This window comes from Larus michahellis, chromosome 13, assembly GCF_964199755.1.
Source record: "Larus michahellis chromosome 13, bLarMic1.1, whole genome shotgun sequence".
Lineage (NCBI taxonomy): Eukaryota > Metazoa > Chordata > Aves > Charadriiformes > Laridae > Larus > Larus michahellis.
Window position 1 is genome coordinate 1,329,618 of NC_133908.1, and position 22,728 is coordinate 1,352,345.

Sequence of the window (22,728 nt, forward strand, 5' to 3'; positions counted from 1 at the left end):
TCTGCCCAGATCCTCTGGATTCTTGTCATCCGCCCTCAACCAGGGCTTTACCCTTTCTTCTGAGGGCAGCACCCACCAGGACCCCTCAGCGTCATGGAGACTTGCTGCCTCCGGGAGGAGCAGAAGTCCGTGCCACTCACACTATTCCTGGCAAGTTCTAAGCTGTGTCTGCGTGACCTTTGCCTGGCCACCCTCTTAAGGTCTTCATCCTTCCCCTCTGCTGTGTGCCAAGGGGAACAACCTGCAGCGTGCTGTACGGGACAGTGCACAGGCTCCGGGCACTGCCAGGTTGTGTCCCAGCCTCTCTGGGGATGGACTGTTTTGCCTGAGTACTGCCTTCACCTCAGTTGGACAAGCCCTGGGACATGGTGGTTGTGAAGGAGGGGAGGAGGACGGAAAGGTCATCAAAAAGGGAGACAAACAGGGGGAGGTGGAGGGGAGAACAGAAGAAGGTGCCCGTGGTTTTGTGCCAGGATGCCCAGCTGATGGGGGTTGGGGTGCCCGGTTCCTGTACACACCCCTGCAGTACAGTCCCCGATGAGTGCTCCAGCTCCTTCCTCTGCGTTGTGGCCCCAGCTCCCTGCTGCAGCACGGTGCCCAGTGAGGTGATGCTCCACGCCACGCTGCGGTGCTCGGCCCGGCATAAAGGGGCTGAGGTCTGTGCTTTGTGTTGTGACACTGGGCCCCAACACAGGTGCCTGTTTCCAACTGATGGGCTCCACTGCACCACTGCACGGGGCAGTGATGCCATTGGCCCGTCTCGATCTTGCAGGGCTTGGTCTAGAGTAAGAGATTCCCTGAAAATATGGGGGTATGTTCAAGGCAGACAGGAACATGCTCTGGTGTGCTTCAAACCATCATAAACCATTGTGGCTGCGTTAACGTGGCTTGATACCAGGTCTTAGCAACCTCCTGTCCCAGGACCTTTCCTTGTTCTAAAGTAGTCACTTGGCACCTGGTCAGGAAAAGCCAGGTAATGTTTGCCTGGAACTGGAGGGATGAAACTATGCTGGTGCAAGGTCTGGATGGCTCACGGCACTTGGTGGCCACTGTGGTTTGGGCCAGACTGAGCACAAGGCACAGTTACTGGTTGAACACCAGTGATGGAGAAGCTACTTGGAGGAGCAGGGGAAGGCCAACGCATGTTCCCTCTGGTCTCGGGATGGGGTCACCCTGACTTCCCAAGGCCATCCGTGGACTGCACCCACTCCTGCACTTGCTTCAGGCCCTGTGCTGGCTGGGGACCTTCTGACGGCTGCTGAGTGCCGAGCTTTGCCATGGATCAGTCAGGACATGGTTGAGCTGCACAGCAGGAAAGTAACTGGAAAAAAGCTTTGGGGGATGATTGACAGTAACTGTCTCCGGTGGAAGGAGCTTATCCGAGCAGCTCATGAACACCAGGTCCCTAATTAAAGCACACAGGCTAGCCCTGCCTGTAATTAATTTCCCTATGCTGCTCCGCTGGCAGCCAGCTATCAGTGCCACTGACTCACGGCTCCCGGCAGCCTCAGGGGCATCGTCAGCGGGAGAAGAAAAGCCGTGGTTCAGAGCGGAGCAGGATTTGCCCCTTCCCTTCGTCTCCTCTGTGCTGGGGAGAAGCCGTAGCGTGCCTCCAGCTCTGCACACCCCCAGAAGCTGGGACAGGACCTTGCTGCAGCTCTGTCCATAGGAAAGGGCGGTTGATGCAGGCTCAGGGCACAGGCGATCAAGTGATGGGAGGGTGCAGGAGGGTGGCAGTCAGGATGTGGTGGCACGGGGCAGGCTGGTATTCATATGCATGGCTTGTTCTCTGCCGGCTGCTTCATGTTCTCCCTTTCTCTCCCCGTGTATACATGTATTTATTATGCACTTGCCTCCCCTGGCTGGAGCTGGAACAGGAGTGTTGTCATTGCGATTCCTCTCCCATAGGAATGGCTCTTTGCATTCACTCCGCTGTGAGCGTGTCACATATTTATAAGGCATGTGGGATGCATCTGGGTTGTGGTTGGATTTTCCCCGAGCAGGCTGCAGCCCCTGCGGTATTGCCAAGGCAGGGAGGAGCCGCTGGGGAGAGCCGAGGAACCTGCAGCGGTGTCTGCCGTCCCAGCACTCTTCAGCTGGAGAGGGTGGTGCTGTGAATCTCATTGCTCCAGCACCACCTCAGTCCTCATCATCTGAATCACAAAACTGAAGAAAGAGGCTCCAGAAAGTCTTATTTCTCTGGCTACAGGTTTTCATTACCAGCTGGGTAGAAATCGTGCTGGTCAGAGAGTTGCCAGCACTGTTTTAATTTCCCAGGAGGCTCCTCTTGGTGTGACATGTCTCCAGCAGGGGATTTCAGTTGTCTCCTGTTACTTTGCTCCATACAATGGGACGTGATATGTCAAAACATGACAAGCCAGCCAGAATGTGTCATAATACCGCACTCAACACACTGCCTTCCAGGGATGCTTAGCAGCTAATAATATCAGGCTCGAATTATCTCTGCATGCTGAGCTGGTATTTTTTCTCCCATGTGGACTATGATATATAGGAGTCTCCTGCCCGTATTGGACTGCTGGATCACCACAGATTTATTAGCTGCACGCGGTGAATTATTTTGACTAGACTGAAATTCAGGCCTGCGATCCCAGCCTGTTATTGCAGAAAAGCAACTTTCCTGCCTTGGCTCCTCCAATACCCTTGTTATTGCTTCAGTAAACAGTTTGGTGAGATTTCCGTATCAGTTAGTCCTTTATCATCGGGGGTTTGAAGTTGCTGCTTCGATGCAGAGATAATAAGGTTTCATTAGCAATGCTTTGGCTTTTCAGGCTTTTCCGTGAGATGCAGCCGCTGTCTCCAGGACGTGTCCCTGCGGGATCCAGCCTGCGGCACCATGCACGCCTGGCTCTCCCAGTCTCCCCCGTTTATCCCATTCCGCGTCGTTGTCCTTTTCTGCCCAACTTTTTGAACGCTGCTGTTTTACCTTAAGGTATAATGAGGCATCGACACGCCTGAGCAATATTTTCAGTCTTTCAAGGAAGAAAAAACCTCCCACAACAGCGAGGAGGGAAAGCTGCTGTTTGTCCCTGGGCTGGAGATCCCCAGCGGTGGGAGGAACAGGTCTCTTTGCCAGAGGTGCTGTGACGAGCCGGGAAGGAGACACACGTGTCCCTGCTCACACGTGGTATTTCACAAACGGAGCCTCCTGCCGCTACAGTTGCTGCCCATTCATTTTAGCTGCCGCGTGTGGTTTAGAGGAAGCAATCTAATTACTTGCTGCTAATTGCTGGTAAAAGCCCTGCTGAAACTGCCTCTCTTCCCCTCCCTCCCCACCACGGGTAGGAAACAGACAGAGGTTCACGCTGACGCTCCCTCCTGGGTCCCCTTTCAGGAGATGCTGCTGGCTGCCCAGCCTCTGCCCATCCCTGCCCATCCTCCAGGCCCTTTCCCAGCATCCCAGCTGGGGGTGGTGAATTTGGTGAATCAAAATGCTTCCTTGTGATTCCTGTGCAGCACAGCTCCTGGGGAGGTCATCGCCATGAAAAAATGTTCCTCTCAGGGTGTCTTCAACCCAGTGGGCATGCCTGGAACATATGAAATCTACTTTTGCCTTGCAAACTTTGAGGAATCCCTGAATCGAGCATTGCACATCATTTCCTCCAACAGCACTGCCCTCTGTGGAAAAATGTGCTGTTTTCCCCTCTCCCTTGATGGCTGCAGAGATTCAAAGGAAAAAAGGGGAGAGGAAGGGAAACAAGCATATCTGGCGTAAAGGTTTGACCGAGAGAAGGAAAGGATGCTCTTGGCCCCAAGACCTCTACAGGCAGGTCTGGCCTGTAAGTTATTCTGGGAATCTCTCGCAGTTATTTCCTACAGGAAGATCAGATCAGTCTGAAATTATTGATGGAAAGTCACAAGAGCCACATTTCCATCTTACGTTTTGAGTGCAATGTGGGGACGCCCACTTGTTGTGGAGGCTTGTTCGAGGATCCTGAAAAGCGAGGAGCTGGTGGCTCTGCTGGAATGGGACGCAGAGTTGCCTCGTACAACGCCATGGATGCAGGCATCGGCCACAGCTGGGCAGGTGCTTTCCCATAGGCCGAACTGTGCTAAATATGCCTGTGTCAGAGACAAACAGCCCCCCAGAAGGCAGCCCCTTTGCTCAGAAGTAAGTTCTTTGGAACAGGGCTTATGTTAGATGCGCATCCAGGACCCACGATGCAAATACATATTGATGATCACTCTCTTTCATCACCGAAGTCAGAGACCTCCCAAGAGTGAAAGGCTGAGGAGGTGCTACAAGTGTATATTGATTTTAGCTTTTGTGTTCTGTGGTACAGCATTTTTAATTCTGCAGTTTAATTGTTTGGCTCCCGTGGCATATGTTGTTTGTGGTTAGTGGCAATGCACTTAGAAGGGTGATTTTCAGGCTCATCTATTACTTGCAAAGAAAAACTCTCCCATGACCCTAGCTAATTTGCATACTATTTTTGTTATCCTTTAGGAAGCAAACTGCTGATTTTGGTGCTTTGCTTGAACATCCAGTCAGAAGTGGAGTCTTGCCCCGGGGCGTGTGTATGCTACAGTGAACCGAAGATTACAATAAGTTGTCAGCAGCAAGGACTGACAGCAATCCCCACTGAGATACCCATCCAGAGCCAGCGCATCTTCTTGCACAACAACAAGATAACCCTTGTGAGGTCCACCAGCTTCACCTCCTGCCGCAACATGACTATTCTTTGGATCCACTCCAACAACATCAGCCTCATTGAGCCTGGAGCCTTCTATGGGCTCAACAAACTGGAGGAGTTAGATCTCAGCGACAACACGAACCTGAAATCTATCAACCCTGTCACTTTCCGGGGTCTTGTTCACCTCCACACCTTACACTTGGATCGTTGTGGGCTCCTGGAGCTCTCCACAGGGCTTTTTCGAGGGTTGTTCTCCTTGCAATATCTCTACCTTCAGGATAATAATCTTCAGAACCTGCTGGATGACACCTTCATAGATCTCGCAAACCTCACCTACCTGTTTTTGCATGGGAACAAAATCAAGAGCTTGTCAGAGAATGTCTTTCGCGGGCTAATCAACCTCGACCGTCTGCTTCTGCACCAGAACAGGGTCAGCCTGGTTCACCGCCGGGCTTTTCATGACCTTGGGAAAGTGATGACCTTGTATCTGTTTAACAACAACCTGACTGTACTCACGGGGGAAACCATGGCTCCCCTGGTGTCCCTCCAGTACCTGCGCTTGAACGGTAACCAGTGGATATGTGACTGCCAGGCTCGGTCTCTCTGGAATTGGTTTAAGCAGTTTAAAGGATCGTCTTCGGAGCTAGAATGCCACCTTCCCCCCCGCTTGGCAGGGAGAGACCTCAAAAGGCTGCAGAGCGCCGACTTGGAAGGATGCGTCGACTCCTTCAACCAGATACGAACAAGCGTTTTTAGCACTAAGACCAGATCTGGCAAACTGCCGACCGGGGTCCCCCCTCTTGGTTCCCACAACGGCTCCCCGAAGTGCTGCCATCCAGAAACAGATAAGTCTTTTATTTATGAAGCTAAAGGCAAGGCAGGCCCTTCTTCCCACAGCAGCCGGCCATCCTCCAACAACCCTCTCAAGGATAAGGAGAACATGTCCAAAACCAAGTACGTTGAGACGGACCCTTCCAAAAATGGCAGCAACAAGCAGATAAACGATTCCCCCTTTGGGACCTTCCCCAGCATTGTAGACCCTCCATTGACCAAGTTGAAACCAGAATTTCTAGAGCCTATTGAACCTTCCACAGTCCCAACCAAAAAGAGGCAGGGCTGCTCTAAAAAGAACAAATCAAAGGCCCAGTGCCGCCTCATCCAGCAAGGAAACAGCTCCACGTTACAGCTCAGCCTAAGCCTTTTGATCCCCCCCTTGGTGTGGAGCTTACTGTTATTCTGCTAAAATTAACTCTTTTCCTGGGTTGATGACACTTTAATACTAGACTTTTGCTGACCTCCATAAATGTTGCAAACAAAAGCAAAACTACCATCCACCCTGAGAAAGCTTTGTTACACAAAAGATAACTGGATGCCTTTATAAAAAACAAAAAAGACAAAACACCAAGATGTACATAATTTATTTGTCCTGAAACCTGTGAATTATACCTTTGGTCTTCGGAACTGCACTTGCCCACAAAGCAGCTTTTGCTACAGCAGATGGTAAAGAAATATGGTTTATTTACAGGAAAAAAAAAAAAGTGTAAGAAATGCTCCGAAAAGAATGTCTAAAATCTGTTTGTAACTTAACATCACACTGAACAATATTGCAGGTTCCCATTTGCAGAGGTAATGAATTTGATGCTGTTTTAATCCTATGTTTATGAATATTGCAGTTTTTCTGTATTCATTCCATCACACCATGTTTACGGGCAGCATTTGTTAAAGAATGCTACCTTTTCCTTCACAAGATTGCAGTATATATAGATATGCATTTTATTTTACTTGTGTACAAGTATACAAAAAAAAAAATATAAAATAAAGATTTCTTTTTCCTAAATGGTTGTCCTCTGCAAGGGTGAAGTACACTAACCAGCTAGAAAGCTGAAAAATTAAAAGGATGTTGAGTAATCCGTGATCTGAAGGCAGGTTGAGCGTTTAACACGACAGTAATAAATAAGACATACGCGGCGCGGTTACGCAATCTTTAACTGGTGCCACCACAGGGTTTCCTTGCGTGAAACATGCTCTGCCAATGCTCCTGTTTCCCTTCGAACTGTCCCACGCATTGGCCCAACATCATTCATATTTCAGGACGCTCAGAATAGCAGGAAATATTAGCCCAGCCCCTTGGAGCTGAGGACTCCAGGTTGCAGGTAGGGGAACGTTAGTAAGCAATCCCAAGAAGTCGGGCAGGGTCATTTTTCTTCTGATACGCATAGATAACTAGACTCAGCTCTGTGATTAATGAACCAGAAGGTAGTTCCAGAATGGAGCAGCACTCAGGCTTGTATTTACGAAATAAGGTGTATCTCCCCAGACACACAGCTCCTGGCCTTGCAGCTCAGGCTGGCTGTGCTGGAGAGCTGGTGTCCATTCCTGGCTGTGCCACAAAGGAGTTGCTTCATGGAGTTGCTGTGCAAGTGTCTTCGTCTTTTGTGTGACACCCATCTTTGACCTCACGGTGTTATGAAAATAAAACCATTGATGTCTGGGTGCCCCCATACCACACAGGGGGCCATAAAGCTCCTGCCCAGACCTAGTTGTCTATTCCTTGTACTGCAGGCAGCCCCCCGTGCACTCTACGGGTGCCCCAGGCTGTGGCAGGGTTGTGCAGAGAGTTTGCCAGGAGGTTGCTTTTCCTTCTCAAACTACAGATTTTCTTCTGTGCTCCTCTTTTCAGGAAGATTGTTGAGATATTGAGGTCTATGCATGCAAGACCAGCCTGTCACATGTGGGTGGCGTGTAGTGTGGGCCAGAGAAGAGCAAGAGCAATGCATGGGTGTACCAAGGTCCTGGGAACGTGCACTAGAGGACTATGTGTGCAAACCAGGCTTAGGCTCTCCAGGATGCACCAGCCACAGTTGGGGCTCACAGTACTGGGACTGGTGCTCAGCTTCACAGAACAACCACACATGGAGAAGGGAGGGACCATCACAAGCCAGGAGTGAAGGACATTGGCAGGGCCATGACATGGTGCCAGCCTTGCTCCAGGCTTGACGGTTCACGAGGAGGGAACAGTGACTGTGGGAAGAAGCAAGGGAGGATGCTTGGATGGCTCACGTCCCAGAGAGACTGTGAGGCTGCAAGTCGGGCAGCCAGCGTGGCAGTGTCTGAGGCCCACAGGCAACAACTTCGTGGGGTGTTGCTGGGTACTTTCCATCTCTGCCACAGGCAGTTTCCACCTGTGTGAATGACAGGGAGGGCAGTGCCCAAACTGTTGCATTTGCGATCTGTTTCCTCCAAATCCATCACTGGGGCTGCCAAAAAGATGTGGCATAGCCCCGTACTAGCGAGCAGCTCGCTCTTGGCACTGAGTGAGATGGGGACTGATCTGTCAGTACCAGCTGTATCGCTGGGCAGCAGATCCTGTGCAGCATGGCCCTGGGACCCCAGCAGACCTGATTGCTGCATCCCGGCTCCATGACCAGCATCATGACTCTGCAGAGGAGCCAGGCATGTTTTAGTGCAAACACATTGTCCTCCCTGAAGGATGAAGCAAGACGTCAGGCTGGGATTCCTAAGTGCCTTGGAGAGCTAGACAGCCTTGACAATCCTGATGCCTGCATGCACGTCCAGTTTGTGTGCATACTTACCCACACCCATAGGTCAGGGATCAGTACATTACCGGTTTTATGACATTCTCGCTAAGATTTGTCCCCTTCATGCCAGTGCTGGAGGATTTTATGAGGTCCTGCATGCCCAAAGCAGGCTCTGTCCCCTCCTACTCATCCAAACGCATCATTCAACCTCTTGAGGGATTCAAACCTATGCCTGAAGTTGAAGCACGGTGGCAAGGAGCAGCTCAGCCTGGCTTGGCCATGGGGTCAGCACCACACCAAAGCCCATAGAAAAGCCTGAAAGAGAATTGCTGGATGCTGTGACAGGCTACCTACTGTTGGAAACTCCCATTTTGGTCATAGTTTCAGGGCACACCGCGTGTCTGCCTTATGTAGTAGTTAGTGACTGTTGTGGTCAAAATGCTTGGACCAGTGCCCACAGCTCTATGGGTATGAGGAAACCAGAAGAGGTGGCAAAAAACAGGAGGAACCTGAAAAAAAGAAAAAAAAGAAAAAGAAAAAGAAAAAGAAAAAGAAAAAGAAAAAGAAAAAGAAAAAGAAAAAGAAAAAGAAAAAGAAAAAGAAAAAGAAAAAGAAAAAGAAAAAAGGAAAAAAGAGAACAGCTGCGTGTTGTGGCATTTCCCCACTGCAACTAAACGGGGCCTGAACAGAGCTGAGATCTGAGCTTGTCCGTGCCCAAATCAGTATCACAGGGAGTTTGGCTTTGGTGCTCCCTGTGGTTAACGCAAAGCAGACTAGCGCATTACTGTCACTTATCCTGAATGGACAAGGAGTCGCTTTATGCCAACCCAGTGACACTCTTCCTGCTTTCTAGAGCTTGACTCTGCTGTGCTTTCAGTGGCTTCTAGGACTGTATATTGGCCACAAGCCCAGAAGAGTCCCTTGTGCTAATTTCCTAGATTTCCTGCTGTCCAGATGCCAATTTCTGTGTTTACAGGCATTAGAAGGCCATTTGAATGACAAACTATTGAAGAAGGGGATGCAGTGGACAGCAGGAACACCTGTAGGAGGTTGGAAGAGGCAAAGGGTGAGCTCTGGTATTGGTGAGGGAAGTAGGGGTTTGAGGACTTCAAAGGAAGGCTGTTTTGCTTCTGCTTTGTGCTTTCCTGGGGTTGGCACAAGTCTTCCAGATATTCCTAGACTCACTGATGTCAGATGTCACTCATTCAGATGTCACTGAGTTAAGAGGGATTTACCCAGCAGGGCTCAGGACCCTGTTGACTGTTTCCCATCTCATGATACTTTCTTCCTTTCTCGCTGTGCAAGTCACAGTCAACTTTCTGCTCACATCCTTGATGCCAGGAGTGAAATCAAATAAAGTCAACAGCCAGGAGTCAAAATGGCTCTGGATGGATGAGGGATGCAGTCCTGACTTTCCTGGGAAGAATGGACTCCCCATCACAGAGTGTAGAGCTGCACAACTCCGCACGTAGTGTCCCCTATGCACTGTCCCCATGCAGACCCTTGATAATGCAGTGCCCACTGTTGAAGATGAAGTCAAAACACAGGCTTTCAAACAGCAGCGGAAAGACATCGTGTTCATGCTTGCTTCTCTGACGGCATTTGCCTCCGCAGATCCACACTTGTCCTTTGCTCCTGGTTCCTCACTTGTCCTTGCAGCAAGCAGGAACAGTACCAGAAAAGGAACAATTTTTCCAGGTTTTCAGGTCCACCTGTAAGCTAGCCAAGGAGACAGTTATAGCCCTCCTTGTCATGGTAACATGCAAAGTGTATTTATCCTCTGCCCCTTCCCTCCATCTTCCTATCCTCCTGCAGGGGGCAGGGAGACAGGACTGTCCCTCTGCCTATGGATGGGGAAGTGGAGTCCAAAAGCGTGTGTCCCCAGGTGGTGATTTGTCCCATCCTAAATGAGGTGCCTGACACAGGTATGGTGAGCCTTACTCCAGAGGTCCCCATCTCTGTCTACCACACTGCCAAGTTGCAACATCTGACACGGACACATTTTTATGTAAAAGCAATTTAATCACACTGGTTTTGAAAGCTTTCTTTTTCTTCTTTAGTGGACAACGGTGATTCACTGAGATCAAAACTTCATACAGGGATGCTGTGGCTTTGATGCCATTTCCATCGGCAAGACCTTTTTGATCAAAGCTAGGGAGGAAGAGAGGGGTAATGCAGTGTGAAAGAAACCCCACTAATGGCCTGGTTCCTAAGAAATCCTACATGTTGATTGGAAAGGACTTCGATGCTCTGACACATGTAGCTCAAGCAGTTCTAGTGTAAGCTGTGGTCTCCTGAGGATTCCTCACTTTCCCTGTCCAGAGCCCCTCCAAGCCTTCAAAAGATGAAATCTGGGTCTGTGCACTGAAAGTCCCTCACAGGTCTAAGCCTCACTGCTATAGCTGCTGCATCAGCCTTGCTGGAAATGCATCACCAGATGACCTGGAGAGCCTGGGAGCAGGACGAGACCACGGCCAGGCACTGGAACTTGGTAGCTTTGTTCTCTGCCCACAGCAGATTGTGTTCCCATCAGTGTTTCAGGAACAGTCATTTTGCCGCGTTCAGGGGATCCAGGAGAAGTGCAATGCCCTGAGGGAGACAAGCTCAGGCAGAGCTAGTGGTCTCTCTTGGCTTCAGACTCTACAGTTGCCTCAAATGTGCTCGTGACAGCTGCTTTCCTCCCCTCTTGCCCCTCTTTCACTGCATGTGAGAGGACATGCACGTTGCCTTTGCCTCTCCTGCCCTTCCTCTGAGAAAACTGACTCCCTGTGACCAAGCTGGTCACAGCAGCACTGTGACACCCCAACTGCTAAAAAACACTGCTCAGGTCCCTAACTGAAATCAGCTTAAATACGTCGGGCTTCTTAATGAAGCTCATCTGAGTTCTGCTTAGCTGTATTTGGTTTTGGAGACCGTGTTTCCAAGTTTTTCTTATCTGAGGCTGAAGTCTCCCCAGTCCTCCTCTGAGTGGGGGAACCATCAGAGAAACACTAAATCCCACAAGACTCAGGATGGTGCCGAGCGCTGGCAATGCCGTGTCAGGGACTGGAACCTGCTTCTGGCAGTAGCGTCTGTGAGGACAAGTACCTGCTTGTAACCCTGGCCCCGGTCTGCAGGCAGGTGACATCTCTGCCCCATCTTTCCCCACCAGCTCATAGAAGATCATGGGGCGAATGCCCAGCTGCCTGTGGCTCCAGAGGGCTGAGATCTCTGCTCCTAAACAGGATCCCCTAAACCTTGTGAGTAAGTGGTGTTTCCACACCCCTCTGCTCTGACACGGAGAAGATTATCTGAGCTGCCAAGTTTTGCTACAAACAAACATGATACATAGAAATAATAAATGCTGGAAGGTTTTCTAATTTGAAGTTGTGTTTCTGGATTAGTTCCCTATCATTAGACGGTGAGGGAGAGGAGCTATTGCTGTTCTGCCGTCTTCTCAAAATCAGAAAAGAATAAGAAAACCCAGAGTCACTGAGACATGGGGGTGGGCAGGAGAACAGAAGAAGCAAGTGAGGCAAAGGTGATGATATTGGAACATGGAATCACAGTTGCTGATGGGAAGCTCTGGAGATAGCATGAACTCTGGGTACTACCACGGTGAGGGCAAGGAACCTGTGCAATTATGCAGAGACCTTCCCTGTGAAGCCAACCCCAAACATCTGAATGTGGCTAGGGACGGAAACACTAATTAGAGACCCCTTGATTTATGCCATAATGAGGGCACTGCAGGGGGAAATGCTGAAGCAGGTGAGACTTAATGGGATTGCTTCCCAGGGCATCTATAAACAGGGATAATGGAGACTTGGCAAAGAAGCATGATGAAAATAAAGGTATACACTGCCCACTCACTAAATGATGAGGCACTTCAAATCTTGAAGTGACCCACCTTCAGTACAGTTTGAGAGACTTGTTCTAGGTCAGCAGGTACCAAAAAGGCCCAGCTGTCATCAAGCATAAAAACAGTAACGTCCTTCGGGATGAAATCATAGCTTTTGATAGGCTGCCGCCCTCCACGTGACGCCAACACCGGCGCGCGAGCTGGGATGAGTCACGGGCTGGGCTTCTTCGCAGCGTTTCAGCTGTGGGTGGCTCCATCTGCAGTGGTTCGCTTGTGTCAGGGTCCATCTGCAGTGGTTTATTTGTGGGTCGGGTGTGTTGGCAGTGGTTTGCTCATGGCTCAGCTCCTTTGTGGCGGTGTGGTTGTGGCAGGCTCCGACTTGCATTTGTTGTTCTGTGGCTGGTTTTGAGTACTATCACTTGGATTTAAAGCAGAAAGGGACAAAATCTGTCACAAGGAGGGAGCGCTGGACTTTTCCACGTGAGTGGGCAGCAAACACTTTGAAACGGTGAAGCTGCACCTATTGCCTGGTTGTGGTCAGCGGGGTGTAAAGCGGCACCCCTGCGACTCACTGCGTGTGTGTCTGCTGCTGCCTGAGCTGTGAGACCCTGCTCTGCTTTCCGCACAGCCCTCTCCAGTGCAGTTTGATCCAGCAGCTCTTGAGAAGGACCAGGAGCTTCATGGCATGGGCAGCAGACATGGCCCAGGAGCACAGCAGCATCTCTCACCAGATCTGCGGCATGATCCCTACCATTGCCCCGATGGGCCCGGGGTCCTCCCTGCTGCCCGTGAGCAGAAGGGTACGTTACGCACTAGTGTCTCCATGTCGGCACGGCTTCTTTCTTTTACAGCACCCACCACGGGCAGTCCCCAAATACACATGGAGCTGCCCCCCCCAGACCCTCAGACACCAGCCTCCCCATCGCTGCCTTGCTCTGCTTGAGGAGCTCGGTGTTTAGCCTCGGGCTAAAGCAACAGAGACAGCTCTGGCTGAGCTGCAGCTTCCAGCAGTGTCACACGCACAATACCAGACCTCGGGTGAGTCATTTAACCCCTTTCCCAGCACCCGTCAGGGTGCGGAGGGGCTGGTGGTCAGAGGCTGTGCTGGGTCTTCACACACATCCAAGCTTTTCCTTCAGCGGAGAAGGGCAGGATGCTCGGTTGCTTTTTGTTTTCACTGGAGCAAAGCCCTGGAGTGGGCTGACTGAGGACTTTTATTTAGCTGCACACTTGCTAAATAAGGGCAGAGCTGCTCTTTTCTCCCCTGGTATTTCCATTCAAACTGCAACAACAGCGGCAGCAGGAGCTGCCGCTCCCATGGAATATTTATAAGTTGTTTGCAGAAACGTCAAGAAGAGCCAGTGGTTGTATTAACACACTCTCAGAGCAGCAGTCTCGGAAAGTTATCTTATGCGATTCTTAGTCAAAGTGCTTTCTGTAATGGTTACAAGCGCTTACAAATCCCAGTGACATTTTCTTGTTTCTTGACAAACAGCCGTTCAGTGTCCTGACACTGAGACAGGAATCAATCACTTTTGCTCGTTCATTAGCTGTCTCCATCCTCCCCTCCGCCCCGCGGTGAAATTAACACCAGGTTACCTGGAAGGCTCAGTCCCTTTCTGCATGACAATTAGAGACTGAGCTCAAACAAGATGCAGCCAGGCTGGATAACAGGCACGCTCCTCACCCAGCGATTTCACACGAATTTCAAGTTGACTTCAAGATGCTAGGACTAAATGTTCCCATTTGCTTTGGGCAGTTAAAGTTGAAATTTTAACAAGGTTTCCAAGTAAGACTATTAAATTCTGTATTTTTCTAAATGTCTTTTTTTTTTTTTGCTCCTTGCTGCCCGTCCCTTGCTGCCAGACTGACCTTGCTGGGGATGAGACTGGTGAGGACGAAGGGTGTTGAAGGGAAAGCAACTTGAAGTGTCCCAGACAAGGAGGTCTGGGAATGCATTCATATGCGCACCTAATTTCTATGAGTTAGGGGTGGGGGTGGAGAGTCCACTGGGACATTTAACTTTACTATGTATGTTTTGAGGTTGTGTGTCACTTTTAGGAGTGTCTCCAGCAGCAGCAGGTCAGCAGAGGCATTCAATACCAGGGTCCTCCGGACTCCACGTGGGTAAGTTCTTGGGGTGTTTTTGGTTTGGTTGGACCTGAGAGATGCTTTGGTCTGTAACCAGATTGTCCTTGGTCAACTTTTGTAACCTGGAGACGTCAGGAATATTTAGGTGAAGTCAGAGGAGCATTTGGCTTCTGATTTGTTTCCGCATTGGAATATAATACTTATTTCTACCAAAGTTGTGACCTTTAAACAACCTAAGAGATTATTTCCAGCCACTGGGTGAAACAGGGGCCATCCCAGAAGGAATATGGGAAAAAAAATCTGTTTTCTCCTGATGCAGTGGCCTAATAGTTCTGGGAAGGAGAAAACTGTGACACACAGACATTGTGTGTTTCTCTATCACTGGTGCAGCTCATACATTTTGCCAGGGTCCTGAGTTAACTAATAGGTCCTAATGGTCCTGGCCAGCATTTTTGTGAGTCTCCACCCAAACTGTGAGCCCAGGAGCTCTATTTATGTTCAGCCTGGTGCCTAGGTCCCTGTTAGAGCCATGCTGGAGGAGCGCTGGTCTACAGCTCGGCCATAGTTATGTCCCTGCCTGGCTACAGAGCCCCGCTGCTCTGAACTTTGGCTGTAGCCTGATTTTGTGGCTTGACCTTGGACCTGTCACCTCACTGTGGACCTATTTGGTGATCACTGGACCTGGTCCTGACCTGTGGATTGACTTCCTTGGCTTCACCTTGGACCTGCCTCATTGCTGTGGTATTACCTTATGATGTGGACTCTTGGCTGGACCTGGCCACCATCTCTTGGTCTTGTTTCCTCACTCAGGTCCTGTGGAATAGGCTGTGGCTGGTGGGGCCCTTTCCAGCTGTTGGATCCTGCTCAGCTCCTGGCTTGCCTTCCCTGAGGGAGTAGCCCTGCTCTTGCTGCTCCCGGCCACATCTCATGAAATCATAAACCTTACAGACACCAGCTGTATGATGAGAATGGGCCAGCAGAACAAAAGGCAACCCAGGTGGCCTGAAGCTTGTCTAAGGTATGACCCCAGCCTTCTCCAGAGTCACTAAATTTTGCTGCTTGGAAAACCTTTTGTGGGGCTGGAACAATGCATATATGTATAAGGGGTGTCTAGTCAAGCTTTATACTGTCCAGGGTCTTTCTGGTTTGCTTGAAAAAAGTGAGGAGGAGGGTGGGCTCCAAACCATGTACCAAAGACTGGAAAGGAAGCCTCTAGTGTGCCCAGGGGTTGTCATAGTGAAGATGAGTGACACATAATAATGATGAATTCAGAAACTTTCACCTTGATTTCCCTGCCTATTTGAGCTTTGAAGTGAGCCTCTAATATTATGTTAGCAGTTTATTGTGTGTGCTTCATTAAAAATACATCACAGACTTTTTTGAGCTAGAAGGGACGCAAATTAGGTCATCTAGTCCAGCCTCCCGCTGTTCTGCCAGGACTCTGATCTTGCTAATGACTCCAGCCCAGCCCTGACAGGTGCTCGTCTGGCTGCCAATTGAAGCTCTCGGCTGACAGGGGGGAACCAGGCTCCATCCGAGATTTCACTTTTTAAAAACTTTCAGGCTTCTTGTTAAACGGGGTTTTATTTCATGTTCCAGTACACCCGCTTGGCCGGTGCTTGAGCTGCAAGGAGAGCAGCTTTGTCTCCTCTGATGTGTTGCAGCTCCCCTCTGCGCTTTGAGCTGGGCAGATTCAGCCGCCGCCGCCACTGTGGAGCAATGCAGGCATAGGCAGGTGTGACACAGGAGCTGCTCACCGGTGGGAGTTCTTCTCGAATGCATCTCAATGGTTGAAAGCACTTTGGTGGAACGTCGGCTCCAGGACCCTGGCTGCAGTGGTCTTTCCTCATGGTTTGTCCCCAGCCCTTTTCCAGCTTTGCTTTCCCCCATGCCTGTCCCCTGCAGTTCCCTTGGATGCTCCTTTGGGATAGTGGTGCAGGCAAAGGTGTAAGTCTCAGCACTACTGGGAGAAGAAGAATCCCTTCTGCGATGTTAGAAATGTAGAGTTTGCTTCAAGCTCTTTGTCAGCCTGAGCTGGAAGACACAAGGGTTTGAGAAACACTGGGGCAGACCTGAATGAAGATACCTGCATGCTGCCATCTTATTTTCTTTTTTGGGCTGAGTCTTTCTATGGAGTGGTGCAGCTCTTGAGGTTTGGTGGGATCTCAGCATCACACAACTTGCTTCTAGGTTGTGCTATTGTTTGCTATGATTGAGCCCCATGCAGCCTTGTGTCTTCCTGCCAAGGGAAGATTCAACAAAGCTGAGCTAAAATGCTCACCAGTGCTGGCTGGTGTGGACAACCAAGGCAGCTCTCCTCCGTGTGAACTCAAGAACCAGCTCACCTAACACTATAGGCGTGCGCATGGAAGAGCAATGAGATCCATGAGCTCTATGAACCCTCCTGTGGGCAGCCCAGGAGCTCTGTGCACCAGTTGCTGCACAACTGAGACAGAGTGGAGCTGCCAGGTCCTCCCTGGTGTGGGTCTGTACTGGCTGTCAACAGTTTGGGAGATGCATCTGAGATGTGTCCTCGTGAGGAAGAGTCTGACCCAACATTTGCTGCTCCTGGAACAAGTGGTTGGCCAAGGTCAGCATGGTGCTGGCAGATCTGGGGAAGAAACAGCAAGAAAAATGCAGGGGAGGGACCAGTGTTTTTTGCCCTGAAAGACCGTCGTGCCACAGCGTTGTTGTGCTCTGAAGTGAGGTCTACAAGCAGAGGTTCATCTTGTGGGGAGATCTGAGTGTATGCCTCCTCTGGGAGCATGGGCATGCCTCACTCACTACCTGTGCAACAGGACCTGGAAAGTCCAAGCAGCCTCAGCTGGCCTTCCCTGGATTTTGAGGCAGAAGAGACTGATTCCAGCGTGAAGATGCTCCTGGGTTTTTCTCAGGCTACGTGCCTCCTCCAGGGGAAGGAAAGCACAGACCTTCATTAGCTGTAATGACTGTCTGTCTTGGGCTGGGGCCACGGGCCCTGGGCTATGCAGCGCTTGGCAGAGTGCTGTGCTGAGCAGTCTAGCATGACCTAGAAAAACCTCTTAATGTGTTGTTCATTTTGAAAGGGGCAATGGTCTTATCTAATCACAAACCACATCCTTCAGCACCAGAGCCACTGCAGCCAAGTTAACTCAATTAGTAAATCACCACGCCGAGCTATTTAGAGACAGTTTTTAATGTCTCTAGCAACAGGAGGATAATAATATAGAAACAAAGTGCACTAATATGCTGTGATGGGATAACTGGCATCCCTCTCTCCACCCCTGCAGGGCCTTTGCAAACAGTGCTGTTATATGGGGCTTTCTCATTTCCACGGAGGCCCCCTCCCTACACCCAATCCCTGGTGCTCCTTCTTTGTCATCTCTGCAGCCTCAGAGAAACTCACACATTTTCAAGGCATGCAAGTTTGAGAGGGTGTGTGGTGGGTTTTTTTTTTTCTTTTTTTGCTTTCCCCAACAATCTTATTTTAAGTCTGTCCTCCCCCTCTTCCCTCCTCCAGGTCTGTTTTGCCTTGTGTTAGCCCGCTTGAGATCTGGGCACTTGCACTCAGAGGTGCTGTCTCTTGTTTTTGGGGGGGCTGCTGGCTACCTGGGGGGACAAAGTCCAGGTGCTATGTTGGCCATAGGAGGTTCACCAGGGAAAGGGGACCAGTCCCTGCAAGGGTGTTCGTACCCTGAGACCCAGGACGGTGCTACTGGGCTGGCAGGCTGTTACATGAGGACTCTGGGACCTTTTTCCATCCTTTGCCACAACCTACAACAGCAAAACCGAGCCAAAGCAGAGAGGTTAACAGAGTCATTAGCCCCCTGTGTCACTAGAGTTATGGAGAGAGGCAGAGCTCCTGTGCACTACTTCTCTTCCACACCTCAGGCTCTCTAGGAAGGGCTCAGCCCTATATTGTCATTACTCATGGGAGAAATGGAGGCTCTGAGCGGGTAAAATGCCCCAGGTGGCCTTAAAGGGTGATAGCGGAAGTGGGATTTGGACACTAAGTGCTGTATTTTTATCCAGGGCTCATCAAATAACATGCAGGGAATTTAAATCCTTAACTAAGCAAATCGGCATCTTTCCTGAATAAGGCTGAAAACCGGTACTCACTTATATACCGTTTCTTCTTTGCATTTAGTCTCATGTTTCACTAACAGTGGAATTTAGCAGTTCTGGATCAATTTTGGAGATGCTCATTCCCACCCCTACAAGGTGGACATCTGTAGCTGGAAAAGCCTGAAAGCCTGGCTTGAAGAGCGACCTTGCGGGAGGGTGATGCTCCATCAAACGCTATAGAAGTAGGAAGACCAGGGCTGCCTCCCCACGCAGTCTTGCTGCAGACTCTTTGCGAGCATGCCTTCGGATGATGCTAAATGATCTCATGATTTTCCCACACAGCCTCACCTCACTCAACCTGGAGAGCACTCAGGGTGGGACGACTGCTCTCTTCTCCTTTCCACTGGCACCGCTTAATGTGTGGCCTGGTTCACCCAGCCCTGCTCTGAATATAGCAGTATAAATGGCCTGGTGCTTATTGCTATGGTATCTGAGTGCTTCCCAGCCCGTCCTGGATGTTTTCAACACCGTTGTAAAATAGGGAGGTTATTTTAACACCATTGTAGGCAGCGCTTTCCAGGTGCTTGGAGAGCAGGGCATTTGGAGAGCGGAATTTGGTGCTTCTGCCCTCGAATCTGCTCAAAACACATGTGGGATTTGGCTTGTTGGAGCAGCAAACTGCCAGAAAGTCACTCTCAATCTCCTCCCTTTTAGCAAACAAAATTTCTATGATTTGACTGCTTTGAGGACGCCACACAGGTTAAAACAAACAAAACCAAAAACAAACAAGAAAAACAAAAAAAACACCCAGTATTGTGATATTTCTATTCTTTTCCTTCCCAACCATTTAACTAACAGGCAGCATTTCCCAGACATCTCTAATGAGATTGGTATAAATCATACCAACATGCAAATAATCTTTGAGGCATTAAGTGGCCAAAAGAGTTTGGACTCAACAGAAATGTCAGTGTTTTTCCACTTTCCCCCCCCCCGCCCCAAGAGGGCCGAAAAGAGGAAAACTGTGTGTTCAACAAAAAAAAAGCAAAAGCTTGGAAATAGCAGCCTGTACTTAGGCACAGATCCCCAAGAGAGTCAGGTAGAGGCCATCTCCTCTCCCCAAAGCCCAGCCCTGGGAGCTCTGCCGAGGACGAGGAACAGAGGTCTGGTCCCTCCTCTGCTTCTGTCCCTCAGGAGAGCAATCCCACCAGTGGCCAGCCAGGGGAGAGGGATGCTGGAGGCGAAGAAAGGTCCCAGGACCACATTGGGCTGCTTGTGAAATCCCTCCTAGGTGGGGGTCATTGCTATAGCATCATGCAAGGATTTTCCCCCACGGAAAATGCTGGCGTGCTTTGCTGCAGAGGGTGATCTCTGTGAGTCGTGACTAAACAAGCCCACCTCTACTTGGGGAGTGCTGCAGCACCTCCTCCTAACCTTGCTTTTCTACAGAGCCAAGTGGCCGGGGCTTTCTCACAAGGTGCAAATGTGGGTCTCACACCCATATCCCACAGCGGTGCCACGTCTCACACTTGACTCCCTGGTTCTGGGGTGCCAGTTCATTCCCCTGCCCTTGGGCGCCCCACCTCTGCCTTCAGCACTTCCATGGCCACTGTCTCATGGTGCACATCAGTGTCTTGAAGCTTTACAAGCACTTTTGTGCCCAGTGTCACTCCCCGGGGCAGGTTGGAAAGCTCAGTGCTCCCACATCAACCTCAGGGGAACTGAGTCACAAGAAGACTAAAAGCACAGTCTCCAAAACATCTCAATTACTTTTACGAGCTTCTCTTTTTCAGCTTCAGGGAGAGTTTTTCAAGGCTGGAGAAGCACATCGAAAACAGCCTGGATGCCTCGCGCCTGAAATCAATGGGCTTTTGATCAAGATGGAGCCAAGTGAAATAGTCACCCCCAACCCCCCCTGAAAAATGGGCTTTTGCCCAAAATGCCTGCGTACATCTGTATCTGTGCAGATATCAGTTTGGTTTCTTTTTCCTCAAGTTTTCACTGAAAACATTGAAATAGGAACATGTTCCACAGCACTTCAGCTTTCAAAGAAAGAAAAACCCAACGGTTTCTGAAAACTGAAACTTTTAGTGGAAAACTGAAATTCCTGGGCGGTTTCCTTTTCCAGTGCTAAGGGGAAATTTTGCAAAAAGTCAATTTTTCCTACAAAGAAGTGTGAGCTGTGCTGTTTTTCAAGCAGCTGTAGCATGATCTCATACAGGCAAAAAAGAAATGTATCCTGTGCACTGGGGGTGAGAGGCGTCTGGTGAACAAGAGCAGATTGTTACACCAGTGAAAGGCATTAAGATTCAACAAGTGAAAACTGGCAATCTTGAGGACCGAGCATGGATGGAGAGGATCAGGTTAATGAGCCTCCCAGAAGAATTGGAGGCCACAAGCTCAGCAGAACTTTGAGGAGGAATTAATTAAAGGTTTGTTTGTAGCTGAACTTGGTGATAAAAAAAATATATATATATAAAAATCCCCACTGCAAATGCCTATTGCATCCTGACACATCAAGCTCCTCCTGGACTGCTGCCAAGCACTCACACAGCCCCGTGCTTGCACCTTTAAAGAGCCAGTGAATGGGAGGGAGAATTAATTGCAAAGAGCCCAGACAAGGCTGCCAGAGGGAGACCATCAGGGCTGCCTTCATCCCTCCGCTCGGGTGGGTGGGCAGGACAGCGAGAGCAGAGATGCGCCGCGGGAGGGGACCGGGCAGGGCACTGCGGGGCCGGAGGGATGCGGGGATGCATCAGGCACCACTTGATGCTGCAACGCTCTCGGGGCCGGGGCCAGAGCCAGGCCGGCTTTAGGGAGCAGGGCAACAGCTGAGCACGGCCCCTGCAGAGCTCCTTTCCCCTCTCCCTGCGGGTAACCTGCTCACTGTGCCCATAGCATCACGGGGGCGTGCTGAAAAAAGCAGGTCAAAGTCTTGCAGAAAGGTTGTGCTACTGCTGGAGTACCACAGGAGTTCCTTCAAGAGGAGCAGTGACTGGGAATACAGGAGGTCTGCTTCAGCACGGCCAGTCCTCAGGGCAGAGAGTTCCTCTTTGGACGAGGTTCCTGGACCTTGAAGTCTGAATTTTACTTCTGTGCTGTTTGGTCATGAGGTTCAAGGACCATTGTGTATGGCGTCAATAAAACAGGACGCACTGAGAAAATGGCTGGGCTTCATGGCACTGAAGTCTGTCTCAGCATGAAGCTGACAGATATAACCCATAAAAGGCTTTTGCAAGGGATCTGACATCATATTCTGTTTTTAAACATTAGTATTGGGCATTACCTAATCCATGTTAAATGGGTTGGGAAGTGACAACAGACTACAAAACACTAGTAATCAACACAAAACTGTCAGCGAATGGGGACATTTCTGCCGGGATCTCAAGGAAACAGTGAAGCCTTTGTACTTTTCAACATTTCTATCAATTATCTAAAAATAAATCTAAAATTTGCAGATAACATCAAGACTGGCAGAATGGCATATACAGATAAAAGCAAGCAGCTTTACAGACTTAGCTAAATTCCTGGGTGAGTGGGGCTGCTCAATTAAAATGTGTTTTCGCACAGGCAGATGAGTGTTAGCTCTGTTGGTGCAGGGCAGACACGAGCTGTGGAAGGCACCAGCTCCGACAGGGATTTGCAGAAGGTGAGCATGCTGGCCGTCATTCCTGGGCCAGCAAATTGGGGTAGGATTTAAGAGGATCAAGGACAGGGTAAAGAAGGTAATTTTAACTTTTATATAAGACATTGATTGGACTGGTAGAAAGATGCTCTTCCTTTGATGCTCTCTGCTTATTGAGTCCCAAGGAATATTGATGCTGTGGGATTACTGCCGTCTCCCTGAGCATCATAACTGGTGTTACTGGTGGGCAGGCCATGGCTGTGTGCTGTAAGCACGAGACCTGAACACTCGCCGAGCTGGGGCATTGCAGCCTCACTGCCACATCTCTACTTTGGACAACACTATGTTCCCCTTGCAGTCCTCCTGAGGCAGGCATCGTAGGGTGACTTCAGTCCCCAAATTCTTGCCAGATGGCCATGGAGGGGGTGTTTGGTGATGGGCTGTGTGACAGTGCATGCTCTGGGACAAGGCAGGGGGCTGTGCCCAGTGTACCCCACGCAGACATGCCTTGCGTGTGACCACTGGGGAGTGCTTCCATTGGTCTTGGATGCACCAGGACAGGCTCTCCCAGACACCACACTCAACCTCAGGCTGCCATGGGCACTGGACCTGGTTCTGGGTTTGACACACAGTCCCCGCCGAAGGACCCAGATCTGGTGTGCCAGGACCTCATGGGGCAAATAGGTAGAAGTCAAACGTACACAAGCTTTTCAGCTGCGTTTGAGTTTTTTTCCCAAGGGAGTGTGTACCAGGGTAGGACCCCATCAGTACGGGGTCAATGAGGACAAGCAGGGGTTGGGAATGCTCCAGCATGACAGTGTAGATGTGAACGACTCTGGAAACATCCCTCAGTGTATCATGAAGTGTCATGGTGAATGGAAATGTCATTTCCTGCCCCTGAAGTGCTCTCCCACCTCACCTGCCTAGCACGGCTAAATAGAT

General features: G+C 50.1%; 1 protein-coding gene across 1 annotated transcript in view; it reads left to right on the forward strand.

Annotated features, from left to right (window-relative positions):
• Window positions 1-6,489, forward strand: part of RTN4R (reticulon 4 receptor) — an 80,226-nt gene extending 73,737 nt beyond the window's left edge. The window contains exon 2 of the mRNA XM_074606699.1: window positions 4,466-6,489. Within this exon, the coding sequence (XP_074462800.1) occupies window positions 4,466-5,895 (1,430 nt within the window). The 3' untranslated portion in view covers window positions 5,896-6,489. The remainder of the gene's footprint in view (window positions 1-4,465) is intronic.
• The last annotated feature ends 16,239 nt before the right edge of the window (window positions 6,490-22,728 follow it).